This window comes from Passer domesticus, chromosome 24 (assembly GCF_036417665.1).
Source record: "Passer domesticus isolate bPasDom1 chromosome 24, bPasDom1.hap1, whole genome shotgun sequence".
NCBI lineage: Eukaryota > Metazoa > Chordata > Aves > Passeriformes > Passeridae > Passer > Passer domesticus.
In genome coordinates, this window is record NC_087497.1 from 658673 (window position 1) to 677845 (window position 19173).

Here is a 19173-nt window from a genome sequence, read left to right on the forward strand (position 1 = left end):
GTTGCTCACTTTTTTTTTTCCCCCAAGGTTCAACGTAGTTAAATGAACCAACAACTCTTTTTTTTTTTTTTTTTTTTTTTTTATCACTGCGCAACAGCAGCAGCCTGCAGAAAAAGAGGAAGAGCTGATAAGAATGAGGAAGGTTAGCCATTTTACCCTTTCACTGGCCAAATTTGCCATATCATTCATGCATCTGTAACCTGTTTAAAAAGACAGTGCTCCAATTTCTTCATGGACTTTGGGTTGGGGTGTTGGTTTTCTTTAAACTATCAAATACTTGATTGGAAAATTAATAGCTTTTTGTCCCACAGACAACCTCATTGCTGAAATTATGCATGTTGAATTTTCAAAAGAAACACATGTACTTTGATTTATGAAATTTCTTCTCTGTAACAATTTTAGTTAGAAACTAAATTTAGCCTGCATTGCAGGAAATGCAAAACAAAAATCAGGAGAAAGCTTCTTTGGTATTGATTAAGTAATAGGGAAATATTCAAGATGGGAAAGTGGTTAAGGTGCAGTTGCTGTGCACATTGGGACCTCGTAAAATTCCCCCAGGGCAGTGCAGCCTCAAACCCAGAGGTGGGCCTGCATCTCTCAGGAATGTGGTGTGGTGACTATTCGAGGCTTTCTCAGAAAACCAGGAATTGTCTCTTTGTGGCCAGAGCCAAGGCCCCCTGGGAGCTGTCTCTTTAAAGGACTCATTGCATCTCCCATTCTCCATGAACCAGACCCCCATTTCCAGCGGGAATTCCCACCCCATGCTGCCACAGCGCTGCACTCCCAATGCTGAGTTAACTTTTTAATTTGCCGATTTATCAATCCCACAAGACCAAAGTTTTAATTTTTTGTGCTTTTTGTTTTGTTTTGTTTTGTTTTCCCCTTTTCTTTCATTTTCACAGAAGAGATCAAAGAGGCTAGATGGTGAAAACATTTATATCAGGCATAGCAATTTAATGTTGGAGGTTTGTATGAACTTGAAGCTTTTTTTGAGTTGCATTTGCTAAACCTTCTGCATCTGCTCTGAACTTCTTCCTCTTCTGCTGCTGCCCTTGTTTTTGCATGCTCTTGCATGAAAGACCTTTTGATTTTGATTTTCTAATTATGCTTCTGCATGGTGACAATAAACATGATAATGTGCAAGCCCTTCTTCCTTCTTCCTCTTCTGACTTTCATTCTCTCATACCTCCCCAAAATACATGATTGGCAGTGCTCAGATCTGCTCTGGGACCTGCTGGCTGCTCAGAGGGTCATGGATTGTAGTGCTGGGCTCCTTGACCAGTTTTTCAGTGCTTGAAATAAATTATTTTCCTGGTGAAAAAGCCAGTCTGTGAAAGTATAAAATTCAGGATAAGCTACTGATGAAGTTGGGGCAGATTGCCTAGAGCAGCTGTGGCTGCCGCTGGATCCCTGGAAGTGTCCCAAGGCCAGACTGGATGAAGTTTGGAGCCACCTGGGAGAGTGGAAGGTGTCCCTGCCCAGGGCAGGGGGAGAATGGGATGGGCTTTAAGTTCCCTTCCAACCCAAACCATTCCAGGATTCTGTGAAATCGTCACCTCTGTGGTGTCCAGGCCACCACAATGTCGATGTTGCTTCAGGCACGAGGGATCTTTTTGGATGCTGCAGTGGTATTTACAGCTTTTCCATCCTCTTCCCAGCCCTTTTTGGCCTTGCAGCACCTCACCACCCCTGGACCCCATCCTGCCTCAGTGCCAGATCTCTCTGGATCTGATAGAGAGGCTCAGTGATCCCGGCTCATCCTTCCACATTACAGCTCCTCCCTTTGGATTTCGGAGCCATTTCCACTTGTTTTCACCCAAGCTCAGTCTCAGAACAGACCATGCCAATCATGTATTTTATTTTCTTTAATACACTCTGTTATGGGAGATGTTTTGTGGCTTCTGATACTCTTGTCCTGTGTTACGTGTTTCTACTCAAACTTGCAGCACCAGCAACTCATAGGGTTTCCCTGGTAATATCTCTTGAAAGTGGAGTGTACTAACTGCCTTCTCATCAGAATGTTCAAAGTTTTGCAGCTTCTGTGCGGGTTTCTTGGGGTTTGTTTTTTGTTTTGGTTTTTTGGGGGTTTTTTTGACTGCTACAACATCAAGTTTTGAGTGACAAGTGAAGGGTCTGCACGTGATAGGCAGAGTTTGGCTGCCGCCGGAGCGCACTGAAGACCATGCCTCTTGCTTTTTCACCCAATTCAAACAGCTCAAATTCCCCAACCCCAAACAGAGCTTGGTCATTGCTTCTAACCTCTTTTTACCCACCAGTGCAATACTTGATTCCAAACCCATTCCGTCTCCACTCCCCACAGTTCTGTTGCAGGTGCTCCAGCCCTCCCCTACCATAGGGCTGACCAAGCAGCTCACCCCCTTTATTCCCTTTATTTTTTTAATCAATGCACTTGGCAGATCCATATTTTCCTGGCAGACCTCGCCCTCCTGAAGCTGCCTGGTAATTTTACTGAAAGCCTTTTAACACTCCACATGCAGTGGCTTCCTGCAGAAAGTGTGAAACAGGAGGGAAAGGGTGAGACTGAGCAAGCTGGTTCCTCAAGGTGCTTCCCAGACCCAGCTCCACATAGCTCCTCGTGGCTTTGGCTCCTCTGCCAGCCCTCCCAAGCCCTGCTCCTGTGCAGTGCTGGAAAGCCATGGTGGTCCTTCTCTCTTCTCTGAGCCAGGAGCAGCTGTAGGGTTCTTGGACCAGGCAGGGATTTACCCCAGAGTCCACAGCAGCCTCCTTTCTACTTTTTTTTCCTACCTAACAGGCACTTCCCTTATACTTTCATGTAGGATAGAAGCGAAAATTTGTTATTTTCCTCCCAGAACTGTGCCAGAAAAAGTAAATATTTTAAAAGAGGCATTTGGGGGTTAGCCCTGTGGAGGGAGGGTGGTGTGTCCTTGGTGAGCTGCAGGAATGGAAATTTTTGGGAAGGCACTCCTTTAAGGATGCATTTGCTGTCCCATCTTCTAAAACTGATGGGCTGAGTAACACCTAAAACCACAAAAAGAGTGAAATTTCCTGGTGATGCTTTTACTGACCTCGATTTCCCCCTTTCTTGCTGCTTTTTGGCCCCATCCTGAAAAGTTGTTTGCCTGCTGCAAAAACTTTCTTTTCTACAGCCTCTGGTTTGCTTGCAAGGAAGAACTATTTTTAACAAGTTAACTTGCCTTGAAGTATGTGTGTTTGTGCTGTAAACTGGCATCACACATTAAAAATCTGACATTTTCCAGATGAAAAATTTTAGCAGTAGTTTCTTGATTGATCCAGCATAAAATAAATTTTCAGTTTGATTTTTTTTTTCCAAAAGAAATCATCTCATCTTTGTTTCTGAAGTCTAAAACTGCTTTTGAAAGCTCCTGGAGGGATGAGAGGGAGGGGAAGAAATGGTAATGGGGATATTCTGGAAATAAAGATAATTTCTGCTAGGAAAAAGGAGAAAATGGTATGAAGCGAGTAAATAAAATTGAGAAAACATTTTCTTTATCATCAGTTTTATTAATACCTGGAAGTACTCAGGCTAGCAGAGGGTGAAGAAAACAAACCCGCAAAATTTAAAGATGTTACATTAAATAACCCAAAGAAACAGAGTCTGGCAACTTTAAAAAATCCTGTTTGGGGAAAATCCATTATATTCCAGCTCAGCTGTCACCTGGTTTGCTGTAGCTTGAGATGAACCAATGGCATGTCCCGCTGCAGGAGGAGACCCTGTTCTGGGGTTGCAGTTTATCCCAGTTAATCAAAGAGGAGGAGAGAGGAACGCTCCCTTTGTGTGTTTGCAGTGTGAGCCCAGTTTGGGAAGTTGTCAGTAGCTCTGCTAAGTGCAGCTTTGCTAAGCGCAGCTTAGGCAGTCCCAGGTCTCTCCGTGTCCCTTCACTTATCCTGTCCTTTTGCTGGTAGGATCTAGATAAGACCCAGGAAGAAATAAAGAAGCACCACGCCAACATCAGTGAGCTGAAGAAGAACTTCATGGAGTCCGTCCCAGAGCCTCGGCCGAGTGAGTGGGACAAACGTTTGTCCACCCACTCCCCTTTCCGGAGCCTCAACGTCAACGGGCAGATTCCCACGGGAGCGGATGGAGTGAGTACCTCGGCATGGGCTGTGCCAGGGGCAGCATTGCAGTGGGGTATTCAGCTCCCCTTAGCTTCTGCTTATTTTCAGTTTTAATAGTTAGTATTGACTTGTAATATGTAGAATGTTCTCTGAGAGAATCGAAGCTTTAGTCATGGTATCATAAAGATGTGATTTTTTTTTTTTTTTTGGTAGAGAAGGGTGTAAGAATTCCTTAACTGGTATTGATGCTACTTTTCCTAGTGTTGCTGTCAGTGTCAGATGCTAGAGAGCACTTCCATGGATGGTTTGGGGACTGGGTCATTCCTGGATCTCCCCAAAATGTGTAAAAAACCCTGACAAACCCAATATCCAAAGACCTAAATTATTACTTCAGAGATAACGTTGCAGATAACCCAGTGGAGAAGAACTGGGATGGGATGGGATGATTTTTCCAAAATCACTTTATTCTCCAGTTAATCTGGTATGTCATTGGGTTTAGACTTGCAGTAGGAACTCCAGGTGCTGATCTGCTGTGGAGGCTTTGAGAAGATTCCTCGGGTGGCCACAGCAGGGCTGTTCAAACACAATGAGAATCTCCCTCCTTCCAGGAACTGTGTGTTAGTAACCACATACACTCACAGTTTCTCTGCTAATTTCCTTAAAAAGGTGATTTTTCAAGGAAAAACCAGTCACCAGCCGGTTTCTTCTTGGCTAACAGACACCTCTCTGTCATACTGGTGGTAACTGGCTCAGATTCGGAGTCTGTGAGTAAAACTGTAGTTAATGCCTGTGGTAATTAGTCTTTTAAGTAGTAAATGCAATTTTTATTGCAACAGAAAAATTGCATCCTGACTGCAAGTGGTAGCAATTGAAGATTCTCTTGGTTGAAAGCCCAGTTTTTACCCCTCCTTCCCACAGCCATGTAGATGAACTAATATTTCATGTTCAAACAAGGCAGATACTTATTAATCAGGAAATAATCTTTCAGTGGATGGAGGGTAATTGTAACATGTACAAGGGATTTAACACCAAATTTACTACCAGCTCCTCAAAGCTTGGAGTAAAGCCAGGACAGCTAAAGGGCTTTTTTTGCCTACTAGAAAAATGAGATCCCCAAAATTAACTTACTGAGGGTTGGTTGCTACAGAATCTCAGAATGATTTCAATTGGAAGGGCATTTAAAGCCTCTCCAGGGGCACCTTCTGCTTGTCCTGGGTTCCTCCAAGCCCCATCCAGCCTGACCTGGGATACTTCCAGGGATCCAGGGGCAGCCACTGCTTTTGTGGGCTGAGATTACCCTGGTGTCATTGAGATTACCCTGTTTAAGACATGGATAGACTTTACCCTCTGTGGCTGAGCCTCAGCATAGATTCCTCAGGAGAGTGGGCAGCAGAGCTCTGCTTACAGTGTCCAGTGGGAGCAGAGGCTCTCAAGCTCTACAACTGCAGTTCAAGAATATTATTCTTGCTTTTTATGAAGAACTTCTTGCAAGGTGACCACAGTGAGACCTTGGAAGGCTGCTGGTCACCGTAACTGGATGGTGTGGGCTTGTCCCACCTAAGGCGGCAGTGGGTCTGCAGCACTGCAGAATTGGTGTCAGCCCTAGATTTGCATTTCTGGAAATTCTTTCTTAATCTGGTCCTCTTTGAAATGATCTCACTCTGAGGTTGCTATGTCCTGCTATGAACTTCCAGAAATGCATCTTCCCCACGCACTGACCAGGGAGAAAATTTTCCCTCACCTGCATGTGTTGAATGATCATAAATCAGATGGTAATTAAGGATTGTAAATCATGGTGCAAAGCCATTGCTCCTGTTCATGATGATACTTTCACCCTGCCTAGTGGCCGAAGGGTTTTTTGCCAAGGGCCACTTGTCTGCTATTCCTGTATGTTTTGTTATGAGACAACTGAACCTTAACACGCTTTGTGTGTCCAGGTCAAGAAAGTCACTGTCCCATCTTCTGGGAGACAGGTTGGTGGGCTTGAGGTAAAGCTGCTGCTCTGATTTGTGCTTCTGAACCAGACTTGCTATTGCAGTGGCACTGAGCAAAAACTCAACAGGAGCTGCTAGATAACTTTTTTTTTTTGCTATATGAAGTAGTTTCATAACTCACACCCAGAGGACTTTCTCACTGCTGCAGCTTTTGCAGCTTTCAATTTTTGCTTATTTTGGTGCATGGCTGGTTCTAAAAAGCTGCATGACCAATATAACTGTGTATTCGGGGACAAAAGCAATTCTGAAAATTTAACTGTTCCCTGTTCTTTTTATGTTGTCTTTCTTTCCTTTTTTTTTTTTTTTTTTGTTGTTTTAACGATCATGTTACTCTTGCATTTTATATTTTCTTTTGCTGCCCAGTCTCCCAGCTACTTTCTCCCTAATTCTCACCACTTAGGGGTGTGCAAAGAACCAGTCCCAAAATACCGCACTGACCAGCGGAGGTTGGCTCAGCTGAGGGAGCTTAGAGCCAAGTTTTTCCTCTCCTAAGTACACTTGAGTTTGACCAGGGCTGGCAAACTAAAGGGATGTAGAGTTACTGAATGGCAACATTCCCACAATCTTTCCTTCCTTCAGCAGAAGTGCTCAAGCCCTTGCACGGTCCTGTGTGCTGATTTACTCATACTGGGTTTTTATCATTCTTTAGACTCCAGAAACAAAAATGCTAAAACACAGAGCAAAATTCCAGGAGTTTGCACTGCTCCTACTGCCACCCTGCCCGTTCCATGCGTGGGATTTCTAAGATTTCCAGTTTTTCACTTGTTCAATAGAATTTTCAAACCAATTGAAATTTTGATACTCTGGTCAGAACTTTGGAAAAGCATTTTGTATCTGCTCTGCAGTCTGGCTGTTCCATGGGATTTTCCAAACGCTGGGTTTTAAGGGCACTGTAGATCAGGAAGCTGTCAGAGACCACATTTTGTACTGCACCATTCCTGTTTCAAATGCTTCAAATGCTTTTCTCACCATTCCAATTCCAAAACACTCTGGAAGATTTTGGGCATCCACTTTTCTGGGAGGGCAGGCACCAAACACCCATGATCCTGATGCAGATGTTGATGAGTTCTGCAGATAGAGCATAGCTGTAGCATAGTTCTGTAGCTCCAGGGCTGGTGTGACCTAGGCCCCAGCAGCTCTGCTCCCCAGGGCAGTTTATTTTATGTTGAGAAGAGCTGCCCTCTTGCTTTGCACATCTCCAAGTGTCATTTTGGGCACTTTCCATCTGTCATTTTTGTTCATCTCTCTCTGTCTTTCTTGATCTTCTACCATGAAAGCAGACACGGGAACGGCCTCTGTTAGTACAGGATGAAGAAAAACTAAAAGAGCAGGAGATACCTACTGAGAGAGCCTTTCCCCGGCCAGCAAGTGAAGCAACTCTTCCAAAGGTTTCTATTGCAATCCCTGAAGAGCAGAAATCACTCAAAAAGTGTCAGCTGTACTCTAGCATTTTTCCTTCTCCACGTATTCCCTTTATGATGTCCTTTCTCCTGGTCATAGCACTGACTGTTTGGTGGCTGCTCTTTCTCTGAGTGCCGACAGGGTCATGTTGAAACCTCAAGACCAAAGCTCCTGAATTTCTGGGCTGTAGTCTCTGCTGCATCTTCTTTGTCCTGGTCTTTGATCTCCGTAGATCGCTGTCCCTGGGAGGGACACCCCCTGACTGTCGTGTTAATCCTGCTGTATGTCCTTGTGTGGCTGTGATGGCACCTGGCAGGAGTGGTCATGGATTGCCAGGTCCCTTCTGCAGTTCCCTATGGTGCAAAAGCAAATTATTTGAATTGTGTTCCCAACTGCTGTGGGAGGGCAGATTGGGGGGAGAAATCCTGAGAGGAGAGTCTGGTTTCCTAAGCCCCTGAAGACTTCCCATAGGAATTGCTGGAGAATTGCTTTTAAGTTTGTTGTTTTAAATGTAAGATATTCACAAGCTGAAGAACATTTGACACTGATCTAAAATGTGCTTTACAGGAATCTGCTGAATCACAGAATCCTGGAATGGTTTGGGGTTGGAAGGGCCTATAAAAGTCATCTCGTTCCCCCTCTGCTATGGTCAGGAAACCTTCCCCTGGACCAGGTTGTTCCAAGTCCCATCCAACCTGGCCTTGTACAATTCCAGGCATGGGAATCTACAGCCTCTGTGGGCAACAAGAGGTTGACTCTTTAGGAAGAACATTGGAATCTAATCCATAAACACTAAATTTCTAGGAAACTCAGATTGGCATTTAAATAAAAAGTGCTGGTTCTCACTGCTGCTCTTGGTAATAACTTAGGGACAGGGTCCGCTTTTCATTTTCTAGTGGGGGAAGCCTGTGACAAAGTATCCCAGCTTCCCTCTCCACCCCTATTCTTACATCCAAGAAAATACATAGTGTTACAGGAGAAAACTCATTGCAAGGAGATATTTAGTGTAAACATAGATTAATAATTTTTTCTTAATCTGAAGGTCTTCATGCACTTGGGATGTGTTTTATTTAATTTGTGTGGAACTAACTGACGTATGTTTGCTTAGGTCACAGAGATGAAGTTACCTGTTGTTTGAGCATTCCCTCTGTTGGCATGTTGGCTTGGCCACATCAGGACACACTTTTTTAATATTAAAGCCCTCAATGGTTTTTGACTTCTTTAACCAAACTGTTGCATGCCAGTTTTTGTTTATTGCCTACAATGTAACTGTCTGGATGATGCTCCCTTTTATCCAAGTTATCATGGCTGAGCTGTGCAGGCTCCAGCCCAGCTGGACTGAGCAGAGCTGGTTTGTGAACTGGAGGGAAGGTGGGACTTTGTGTCTTAAGGGGTTTCTTTTCTGTAAATAGTAACAATGGGTCTGAGCTGAGCCCCCCATTTCTCCTTTCAGCACTAATCCGTGTTCTCCTGTGTCCACTGGAGGACTGGGCTGGACACAATCATTCTGAGAACATCCCCCCAGTGTCACCAGTGGTGGCAGCTGCTCCAGCAGCATGGAAGAGAAAGGACTAGGCCTTTATTACATGGACTACAATGTGTGAATATATATAAATACCTGTATTTATAACCCTTTCTAGATCTGTATCTGTGTGAACGGTATTATTTAGGAAGCTAGCAGATAAACTTGAAGGAATAAGGCAAACATGGCATGTGTTGTCTGGTCTGAGGGTCCATGGGCTATCATGGGCCACTTGAGCCACCTCTTGCTCTCAAGGTACGGGTTGAGGTTCTAAATGCTGTTTCAGAAACTTAGGTTGCTAGTGAAACCCTTTGTTTTAATCCCACAGGAATCTTTCCAATTCCTCTTGTAACCTGCTCTGATTAGTTCACCAGTTTGTGCCTTTAGGACTTTGTTTTGTGAGGATGCTGATTTTTCATTGGAAAATATTCTTCCCTTTTTAATACACTGCCTTTAATACACAGTTTTCCTCCTTTGGTACTAGGAAGTGTAGAAGTCTGAGGGTTGTTGTCCAGGCATAGTCTGGTGTGAAGGAGGGTGCTGGCAGGCTGTGTCCCTGAATCCTTAGAGCATCCCTTGGAATGCACTTGGACTTCAGCAGATCTTGTGTGGAGTTTAGGAAGATGGACGTGGGCCCTGGAGAGGAGAGGTGGGGGAGGATGCTGGGTTGCTGTGTGCTGTGCAGAAAATGCAGGGTGGAAGAAGTCAGGGGATACTTGTTGGCATTTCCTGCCTGCATCTCCTTCCCAAAATGGTAACACTTGTGATGAAGAATAGGGGTTGTTTGTTCTCCCCAACCTGACATGAAGAGGGAAGAAACAGGGGTTGTTTGGATCTCTGTCCATTTTCTGTCTGTATTTCCTGGAGTTTGAACACAGGTGCTTCCTTCCCAAAGCCATTGCTTGGGATCACTGTTTGGGGTGCTGCAGTGAGCCCTGCTGAGTTTACTGCGTTTCTGATCCAGTGACAAGAACTTGGAAGCCACAGTGGTGGCTTTGGCAAAGCCATGGTTTCTATAGCTCTGTCACCCACTTTCAAAAGGACCTGAATTCTAAAACTTTTTGTCCAGAGCAGCCTTTGGCCCGAGTGCTCAGAGTGTCTTCTCTCAGTGGGATAAGAGATGGGCTCTGTCACCTCTACTCAGTTCTTTAACTCTTTAATTCAAGTGATCTCTTTCTCTCTTTTTTAATCTTGAGATAAGGCTGGTTGTCATCACCAAAAAACCTTGGAGACTTTACACTCTGAAAATGCTCAGGAACATTTTTGGGATTTATATACCAATTATCACTGCAGAGTATAAAGAAATTGAACAAATGCTTTCTGTACCTCTGGCAGTTTAGAGGCCAGTTATCCGTATTCATCCCGGTAGATAGCAGAGGAAGCCTGTAACTTAGCAGGAACAGAAACCTCATCTGTCCAACACCCCAGGGATGTGCCCACTGGGCTACAGCCCCTTTCCCAGTCACTCCTCTGCTTTTTTCCCTGTTTACTTGTAATGCAAAGGGAGTGACAATCCATGGCCATCCACATAAGTTCTAATTCCTGCACATTCTGTATCCCGTTTGTGCACATTCCATACCTTTTACACCTTGGTGCTCTGGTTTCCCCCTTTTCCCATGATGTCAGCACAGGATGCAGCACCGAGAGGAGGATTTTATGAGTCCTGCTGTCATCCCTATGCACAGGGAGAGCTGATTTGCTCTAGTGCTGTTTAAAGGCTGAGATCTCAGGGCATCTATAAAGGAACCAATACATGAACTTCATTCCTATTTTCCTCAGGAACAAACTTGCTAGGAACATCAGCAGCTCCTGGCTGCCTGCCCTGACACTGGCACCCATTGACACAGGGATTCACACACCCTGTTCAGCCTGGCTGGCACGGTGCCAGGCTATGAGCAATGGAGAGCTGAGTTATCCCTCTTGCAGGGAAGCTGAAAATGTCTGCAGCATGTAACCTCATCCAGGTTGGCATGAGAAATCCTGGTTTTTCAATGTGACCTGCTGCAGAAAATGGCATTCTGGTGGCTGGCATACTGGTGACATAGGCAGGATAAGTCTGCCAGCAGTTTTGCCCATTGTTTTGTGATGTGGTCACTCAGCTGTTTGATGCTTATGTGTAGGATCCTCTTGGGAGCTGTAGAGGGTTCAGTGATTCCCATCACAATATTGACGGTTGGCTCCACACTCACTTCCTGAATCTCCTTACCCGGATTCCAGCTCTTTTGGACACCACCTAAAACACACAGGAGTTTCTTGTACTTTCTTGCTTTAGGAAAAAGTGGAAACCAGTATTCTGAAGCAGCAGATGTGCCAGAGCCAATAGCTTGGAACTTGGATTCAGCTCCAAGGCTGTGCTGGGTGTGGGGCTCTGTGTGTGATGATGCTTTAGGTCTTCATTGCTGTAAAACAACATCCCTTTTTCTTTTTTGATTGCTAAAAGGGAGCAGATAAATGAGGGTGTTGGCTGCATCTCCTGCCACCTTCTGCCTCACTAGGGGAGTGGTGGAAGGTGAGCTGAGGGCTCTCCATGGGCAGCTCAGTCAGGGCAGTGTTCAGCCAAGACTGGCTCCCCTCTCTTGTGGTTTGTCCAGTAACTAGTGATGACCCTAAAGAGTAGGTATTCCATATCTCCCTCCTATCCTGAAATAATCAGTAGAGGTGGATTTCCTCAGCACCAAGGGAAGTAGTTTGTGTTTGGAGGAAGGAGGCTTTGCTGTACCACTGGCTCCTGGGAAGGTTATCATAGAATCATGAAATACCCTGAGTTGGAAGGGACCCCAAGGATCATCAAATCTAGATCCTAATGGTTATGGGCAAAGTCTTTCACTTCACATCAGTGTTAGTAATTTGTCACTCTGAGAATTGTTTCACTGGTTTATCAGGTTTTCTTTTTTCCTTGTTATGAGTTGATGGTGCCTGTTCTGACCTACAGGATAAGGGAGGAAGCTTTCTGGATAAATTCAGCCCAAGAAAGTGTTATGGATTCATGCAGAAATTCCTTGGTCTGTACTTATTAGTGGGTGACACTGGAGAACCTGACTGAGGTGATTCCTCTTGTGTCTCTGTTTGCATCTCTTGTGGTTTGTGGGGCTGGAGGGAAGGACGGGCCTTGGTTTGGGCCCCTTTGGGATCTTTTAGCAATGGTAGACCGTCCTGTTAGACTAGTCCTGTGGGGACTAGAAACACCTTCTTTTTTACCTAAAATTCTCTCTTTTGGAACACTTTTTTGGTTTTGTATTTTTTCTCAGCTTTTTCTTTGTAAATATGTACATTTATCCACTAATAAATGTTATTGCAAATCAGCTCTTTCTTTCTACTGCTTATTAACCAAAAAAACGATATATGATCTGTGTTAATGACTTCTTGGGCTAACCTTCAGTATTCCTTTCTCAAAGCAGGAGCCATCAGACTCTGAGTCATTGTTGATGGCATTCGGAGTGTAGGGTCTGTTGGACACTCTTGAGTGTGGGTTGGGTGCTCCTGGGGAGAGGGAGTACACAAGGCTGCAGCTCTGAGATCTCAAACTGACCAGAGTAATTCAATTGAGGATTAAATCCAGCTTGGTTTATGACACGCTTTGTTTGCAGGAGTCCTCTACCAAGTGCTTAATGTCACTCTCGCACCTTCTCCCTTTTCATTTTGGAGACTGTGTGGTAGGAAAAATCAATTGCAGAAAGTTGTTTTGAGAGCAGAAACGAGGCAGGTCCTGCACAGCTCAGCTACAAAAACTTCTGTCCCAACTGGTGTGTTAATCTGGGGACAAAAATGCTCCTTTTGGGTTTTGTAAGTGAAGAAACCACATTCCTAATGAACCTGTTCCTCAGTTCAGTGATACAACACAAGCTTCTGGTGGGTTTTTTCTGGTTGAAGCTCAGGTTGTGTTTTGAGGTTGTGTCAAGAGCCAATTTTAAGTCCCAAATTTTTCGAGATTACAGGAAGGCAGATCTGGCTGCTCATAATGCTAGTCCCTGAGATGAGCGTGGCACCAAGACAGAGGTGTAACTTCATGTCTTGGTTTGAACAGACAAGTGTCTGTTAGGGAAGGCAGGAACATCCCTTGAAATGGAAAATGTAAATCCCTCCCTCTGAATTATTACAATTTTGAAATTAAAGGGCTCTCAGGCAATGATATGGGAATAGGAATAACAGATCTTTACTAGGAAAATTAAAAATACAAATGCAATAGTACAAAAAGAAAAACAAATCGCTGCCAGAGTCAGAGCAGGCGCTGAGCCCCTGTGGGTCAGGGTGGTGGCACAGTCCCATCCCATGGGGGCTCAGCCCTCCTGCAGTGCCAGCTGTGCTTCTGCTGGAGCAGGGATCCTGCACAAGGCTGCAGTTTCCCTCTGCAGCTCCAGGGCTGCTGGAGATGGGCCTGCTCTTCCTCTGGCAATGCAGGGCAGGAGAAAGCTGCTCCTCTGGGCATGCAGTGGGCAAAGGCTGCTGGGCTGTTCCAGGCTCAGATTGGATCCAGGTAGGAATGCTTGGCTCCTGCCCTGGGCGCAGCATCTCCCAGTGGGATGCTGGAATTTTCTCAGCCATGCAGGGACACTCAGTGGCCATGAAGAGCAGAGATCTCCTGGAGGGAGGATTGGCTGTGGGAGAGATAAAGGAAACTGCCCAAATAACAGCAGAGAACTGCCCAGCTCTGACAGATGGAAATAGAATACACACCCCCAGACACGTCTTGCAACCTAAGACACTTCATTTATGAATGAGGGAAGTGAAATGAGCAGCACAAAATTGATAGCATTTATATACACTGACTTTATCCCCTCTTTTCACCTGCTGCTGCTGCACTAAGGCAGCTCTTGCAATGTACTTTGTTCTCTGCAGATGGATTTTGGAATAAAGAGCTCTTCATGTGAGAGTACCTGCCCACAAAAGAGATGGGAAGGAGACCACTGGGAGTGGGCAGAGGAATCATATTGCCCAACAATCTCATTTTGATAATTTAAGTCTTGATCTTGAGGTTTTTTTGTGTTGCCAAGACATTGATGCAATGATTGAAGGTGATTGCTGTGTGTTGTGTAATATATTGGATTCTTGTTCATGACAGAATTTAGTCTTTTGAAGGTTTGGGCACACTGTGTGTTTTCTAACATTACTTTTACTTTTGGTCAAAATCTCTTTTATCTGTCTGTTATCTGAGTAGGCTGGTCAGGACATTGTGGTCAGATCAATGACAGTGAGAAAATCCACTGAAAACCACAAATCCATAGGTAATGTCCATCCTTTTCAATGCCAGGGTGTTTTGAACAGCCTCTGAACATTTTTAACTTTTACCTTAAGGCAAAGCAGTTCAGTAAGGCAGTGGTGGGTACTGTAAAATAAGGATCTCTTGTTTTCTGCTTTATAATACTTTTTACCCAAGTGCTTTGCCAGCTGTGAGATTGAGCATCAGTTGATCTGGGAGCGCTCTCTGGTGAGTGTGGTTTACTGCAAAACAACATCATCTCCTTGTGCATCTCTAGACAGTCACTCCGAGCCTGTGAGCTTCTGTGGATCCTTGTTTGGGGATAACCTAATAACAGCGTCAACAATTCCATTGCATGCTGGAAAAGAAGAGGACAGGGAAGTATTAACCATCTGGGATTCCTAGCATTTCATGTGGTGGTTGTAGGCAGTTACTGTGCACTATAACTTCATGGTTTTAGCAATTTTTATTTAATAGTAACTGGCAGTTGACATAATTTTAGCTCTCCTTAAGTTTTCTGCAGAATAGTAGTCTGATTTGGGATTGGAATAATGGAATATTCAGCAGAGAGAAGCAGCAGCGTGAAAAAAAAACATCCACTCAAACATCACAGGGCAGCTGAGTCATACAAATAGATCATGATCCAAAAACAACAGAGTCTTGAAGAAATGCAAGCAAACCAATTTATACAAAACCACTTTTTGAGAAAAATAAATCCTTTTGGCCACTGGTGTCAAACACGAAGTTAAGCCTGTTATTAATTTATCCCCAGTCGGAATTATTGTGTGTCACTTCATTGCAACGCTTCAGCTGCATCTTCTGAGGCACAAAGATTTGTATTTCAAGGGTGGTGCTTTAGTTGCATTCATGTCTGGGTCAGTTTGTTTCTTCTGGGGCATTGCATCCTGTCCTGTATTTAATTTACTCTGTGTTTGACTGCTTTGTGCTTGATTTAGGCCTCACTGTTTTGGGGCTATGTCCCTGGAAATGAGTAGTTGGCAGTCCAGGCACATCTCAGGTTTCCTGGGTCTCAAGGTGAGCTTGGAACTCTGCAAATCTGAGCCCTAAACATAGGTATGCTTTGGCATTTGCAATTTAAACCAAATCTTGATAAGATCAGAATTTGTAACAGATGCTGAAATTCCTATGGGGGAATTTTACATAGATAACTTTATTTAGAAACAAATACCTTCCCATTAGTTTATGTTCTTAATAATGAGTGGAATAGGAAGGCAAGGCAAAAAGTGTTTCTTATCAGTTGATCTTATCAGGATTTCATTCTGTCTTTCCAGCTTGCATGTTTGCTGCTGCACTTGGCTCTACTGGTGATGAGAATACATGGCACAGGCTCCATTCCAGCTCTCTCTTCCTTTTTGCATCTGTCATACAAGATGCTTCCAAATGCAAATTATTTTATCTGTCTGTGAAAGGGAACTGGGAGGTTGTTTTGACTGTGTACAGATTTTTGCCTTTTAAATACATCAGTGTTTGTGTAGCTGCTTAATCTTCTTTGTTTTATCTGTGATTCTTCTGTTGGCTGAGAAGTGCTCCAGCTCTTACATAAGGAAATCTCACTCCTAAGACATGTTCCATTAAACCCATCCATTAAAGAAGATGAGCTGTGTCTTCTCAAGGTCCCATGAATAATTTGCAAGGTGTAGTATCTATAATTAAGGGAAGGTCAGCATATTGGCAGTATATAAATTCAAGTTTTAAACTGTAAAACCAACAAGACATGGCTGTACACAGCTGACAACCCCATTCATGTTCTGTTTTGTGGAATATTGCAATGTAGAGTCTTGAGTTAGGAAATGAGGGTGGGATATGGATATGATAATATAGAATATCCTGAATGGGAAGGGACCCACAGGGATCGTCCAGGCCCTGCCCAGACCCCCCAACAACCCCACCCTGGGCACCCCTGGAGCTCTGGCAGCCTCGGGGCCGTGCCCATTCCCTGGGGAGCCTGGGCAGTGCCAGCAGCCTCTGGGGGAAGAACCTTGCCCTGATCTCCAGCCTGAGCTGCCCTGGCCCAGCTCCAGCCGTGCCCTGGCTGCTGTCCCTGTCCCAGAGCAGAGATGGGAGCTGCCCTTGGGAGGAAGCTGCAAACTGCCTTGAGGTCTCCAAGTTTCTCCATGTTTGGAGAAACATGTGGAAGTGGGTTTGGTTCAGAAATAGCCTTTCCCTGTGAGCACAGTCTGACCTGCCCATCTCAGTGCTGTTTGCTCTCCCTCCATTCCTATTAAATGCATTTTGCTAAGCAATATCCCAACAACTTAAGACAAGCACAAGAGGCTGGAAATTCTAATAAATAGAAATCTTACAGCTAACCTGTCTGCAATATAAAGAAGAGAGAACTGAAAAACACCATGATAAATGGGGGAAGAGTAATTTCTTGAAATTATACTAGGAAAAAGAATCTATTTGTTCCTACATTAAGTGGCTCCTGCTTTTACCCTACCATTGAGCTGTGCCGTGAGGGGAGGTCAGTCAAAGTGAAAGCCTCTGGGGTATAAAAAATGAATCATACCAAATAACTCACAGGCTTCAGGCTTCACATTTTAAGCACAAATTACAGGTTTTTGGTTGCCCAGGAAATCTTGTTAGAAAATGAGGCAACAGTTTCAAGGAGTTAAAAGCAGTATAGGGATGGTTTTGGTGGGTTTTGTTGCCCATGGAAGTTTTGGATGTGCACAAGTCCACTCTTGATACACTGAAATTATTCCAAACCGAGCAAAAAGCACTTGGTGGTGGCTCTTTCTCTAGGTGCAGCAAGTTTTCACATTACTTCCTTAGAATTTAGGAGAGTGGATTATTAATGTACCAGGACGGCTGTGTCAGTAAATGCATTGGCTACATCACAGAGGTTTTCCAGTGATCAGCCCCACTGTTGCATGTGATACGTGATAAGAACCTGATGTTTTGCCTTGATGCCTTCTGACCTCCTGCTCTCCTTAACTCCCTGCTCTCTTTCTCTCTCTCTCTCTGGCCCTTTTTGTGTATCCATTTCTTTTTAGAAAATGAGTGACTTTCTCTCCCGAGAGGATGTGGCTGCAGTGGCAGAGTGGAGCAGTTTTAACACTGGCTTTGCGTGGGAGGGCTCAAGGCAGTCGGTAGTTTTTAGTGAGACTCCAGTGCCACCCGCCTCACAGCCTTCTGCCAGCTGGCACTTTGGTGCTTCCTCCCTAAGCAGCGAGGAGGAGGAGAAAGAGGAGGAGGAGCAGGAGGAGGCGGTTCCCAGCCGATCCGCCAGCGAGGAGGACCTGACATGTGGAAAGGGGGTTTGTGTGGATGTGGAGAAGGACTCGGAGCTCTCTGAGCCAGAGCCCCCCAGCAGCCCTGCCACACTTCCCCGGCAGCCCTGGGGAGGAGAGGAGGAGGAGGTGGCAGAGGATGGTGAAGACAGCTTTCCCTTTAGAAAGCCACATGGTGAATGTCCAAACCCAGATGCTCCTAACAGGCTGCTGGAGCTCATTCGCTGCTTCCAGGTAGTGAGCCCAGCTCCTGCACCCTACGCCCCAGCTACCTTTGGAGTGGGAACCCAAACACTGCAGCAAGCAGATGCCACAGACCCACACAGGAGTTGGGTTTGCTTGGCTTGGACTCGTGCTTGGAGCTAATGAGCCGGTGAATCTTCCAGTCAGTGCAATAAGCCCCTCTCAATTTATCTTTAAATTAAATATGAGCCACTGTCAGTTTGTCTTTGCATTAAATACGATTCCCTCTCAATTTATCTTTGCATGAAATACAGTCTCCACAGTCCAATGCCCATCTTGGATTGAAGCATCCTGTGGCATTCCCACAAAAAGGCAATGTTTAGGTTCAAAAATCATGTAATTTTAGCTCCTTAAGGATTTTGCTGGACTGGTGGCTGACTCTCAGCACAGCAGAGCAAATTTGAGGTGCTGTCCAGTGTGTCCCTTTGTGCTCCCCACTGTGGGAAGGATTTTTGCCTGCTCCAGTGTTGATGTTGCTTTTGGTTCAATAGATGCTTGTTCCCCCCTAATGATCACAGTGGCATCTGGCAGGGTTGGGGATGGTGGCAGAAATCGAGCCCCCTGGGAAAGCACTGGCTCTGAACTTACTCTGTCTTCTTCTGGATAATCATCAGGTGTTGGAACAACTGATTTCTCTCCACCCTTATTTTTCTTCCTGTTTTACCTGACATTGATTTAATAAAAGTTAAAGATCTGATGAGGATTTTTCATAATGCAGTGTCACTCTTGAGGTCAGGATAAAGCTGCTCAACTGTGATGAAGTCTTTTTGTGCCCAGGGTTGGTGGTAATCCTGACACTGCCATCAGCAGATGAGGGTCATCTTCTCCTGCCAACTGGCAATGAGCTTCTGGTAATTAGAAAGTTAAGAATCAGTGGAGAAAGTGTCTGTGGTGTTGTGACACACCTGTTTAAACGCTTAATGCCTGGTTTGGGCTGACCAGAGTCCATGGTGTGGGGAAGGGCTGGAGGATTTAGCTGCCTGTCTAATCCTCACACCTGATCGCTGCCCTTGGAGCAGTGTGTTCCAGAGACTTATACCCAAAGATTTCCAGACTGACTTTGGTTCTCACAATACTTTTATCAGATCAGTGTCAGAATACTTGCCAGCAGCCCAGTCAGGACGTGGAGATGGGAACTGGCTGTTTACAAGATGTTTTTAACCTTGTCTCACAGCCCCCGCTAGTGAAGACACAGACTGTCACCATCTCTGACGTGTCCAGCGCTGTCAAAAGTGAAATTCCCACAAAGGAAGTCCCTATTGTCCACACAGAGACAAAGACCATCACCTACGAAGCTGCACAGGTAAGGTGTGTTCTGATAAATTTCCTAGAGGCTTAATTAAACCCAAGTTAACGCTTTGTCTCCAAATCCTCAGGATGAGACAGCAGCACCTGCCTGTTTCTGCATGTCTGGGTGCAGCACAGGCATTAACTGATGCTATGGACACTATTTCCAGGTGCATCTGGTATTTTTAGAGGAGCGGTGGTTTTGCTATCCCTGAA

The 19173-nt window shown here is 44.8% G+C and overlaps 1 protein-coding gene across 36 annotated transcripts in view; it reads left to right on the plus strand.

Annotated features, from left to right (window-relative positions):
- The window catches only part of EPB41 (erythrocyte membrane protein band 4.1), a 95500-nt gene that overhangs the window by 67935 nt on the left and 8392 nt on the right, over nucleotides 1–19173 (plus strand). For 11 of the 36 annotated variants that reach the window (XM_064398384.1, XM_064398365.1, XM_064398363.1 and 8 more), the window contains 5 exons: nucleotides 98–142; nucleotides 903–965; nucleotides 3907–4086; nucleotides 17191–17661; nucleotides 18845–18973. In XM_064398384.1, coding sequence (XP_064254454.1) covers nucleotides 98–142; nucleotides 903–965; nucleotides 3907–4086; nucleotides 17191–17661; nucleotides 18845–18973 — 888 coding nt within the window. Of the gene's footprint in view, nucleotides 1–97; nucleotides 143–902; nucleotides 966–3906; nucleotides 4087–5996; nucleotides 6048–6416; nucleotides 15829–17190; nucleotides 17662–18844; nucleotides 18974–19173 lie in introns of those variants that run through there. The other 25 variants (XM_064398357.1, XM_064398359.1, XM_064398376.1 and 22 more) reach the window with 13 other exon arrangements.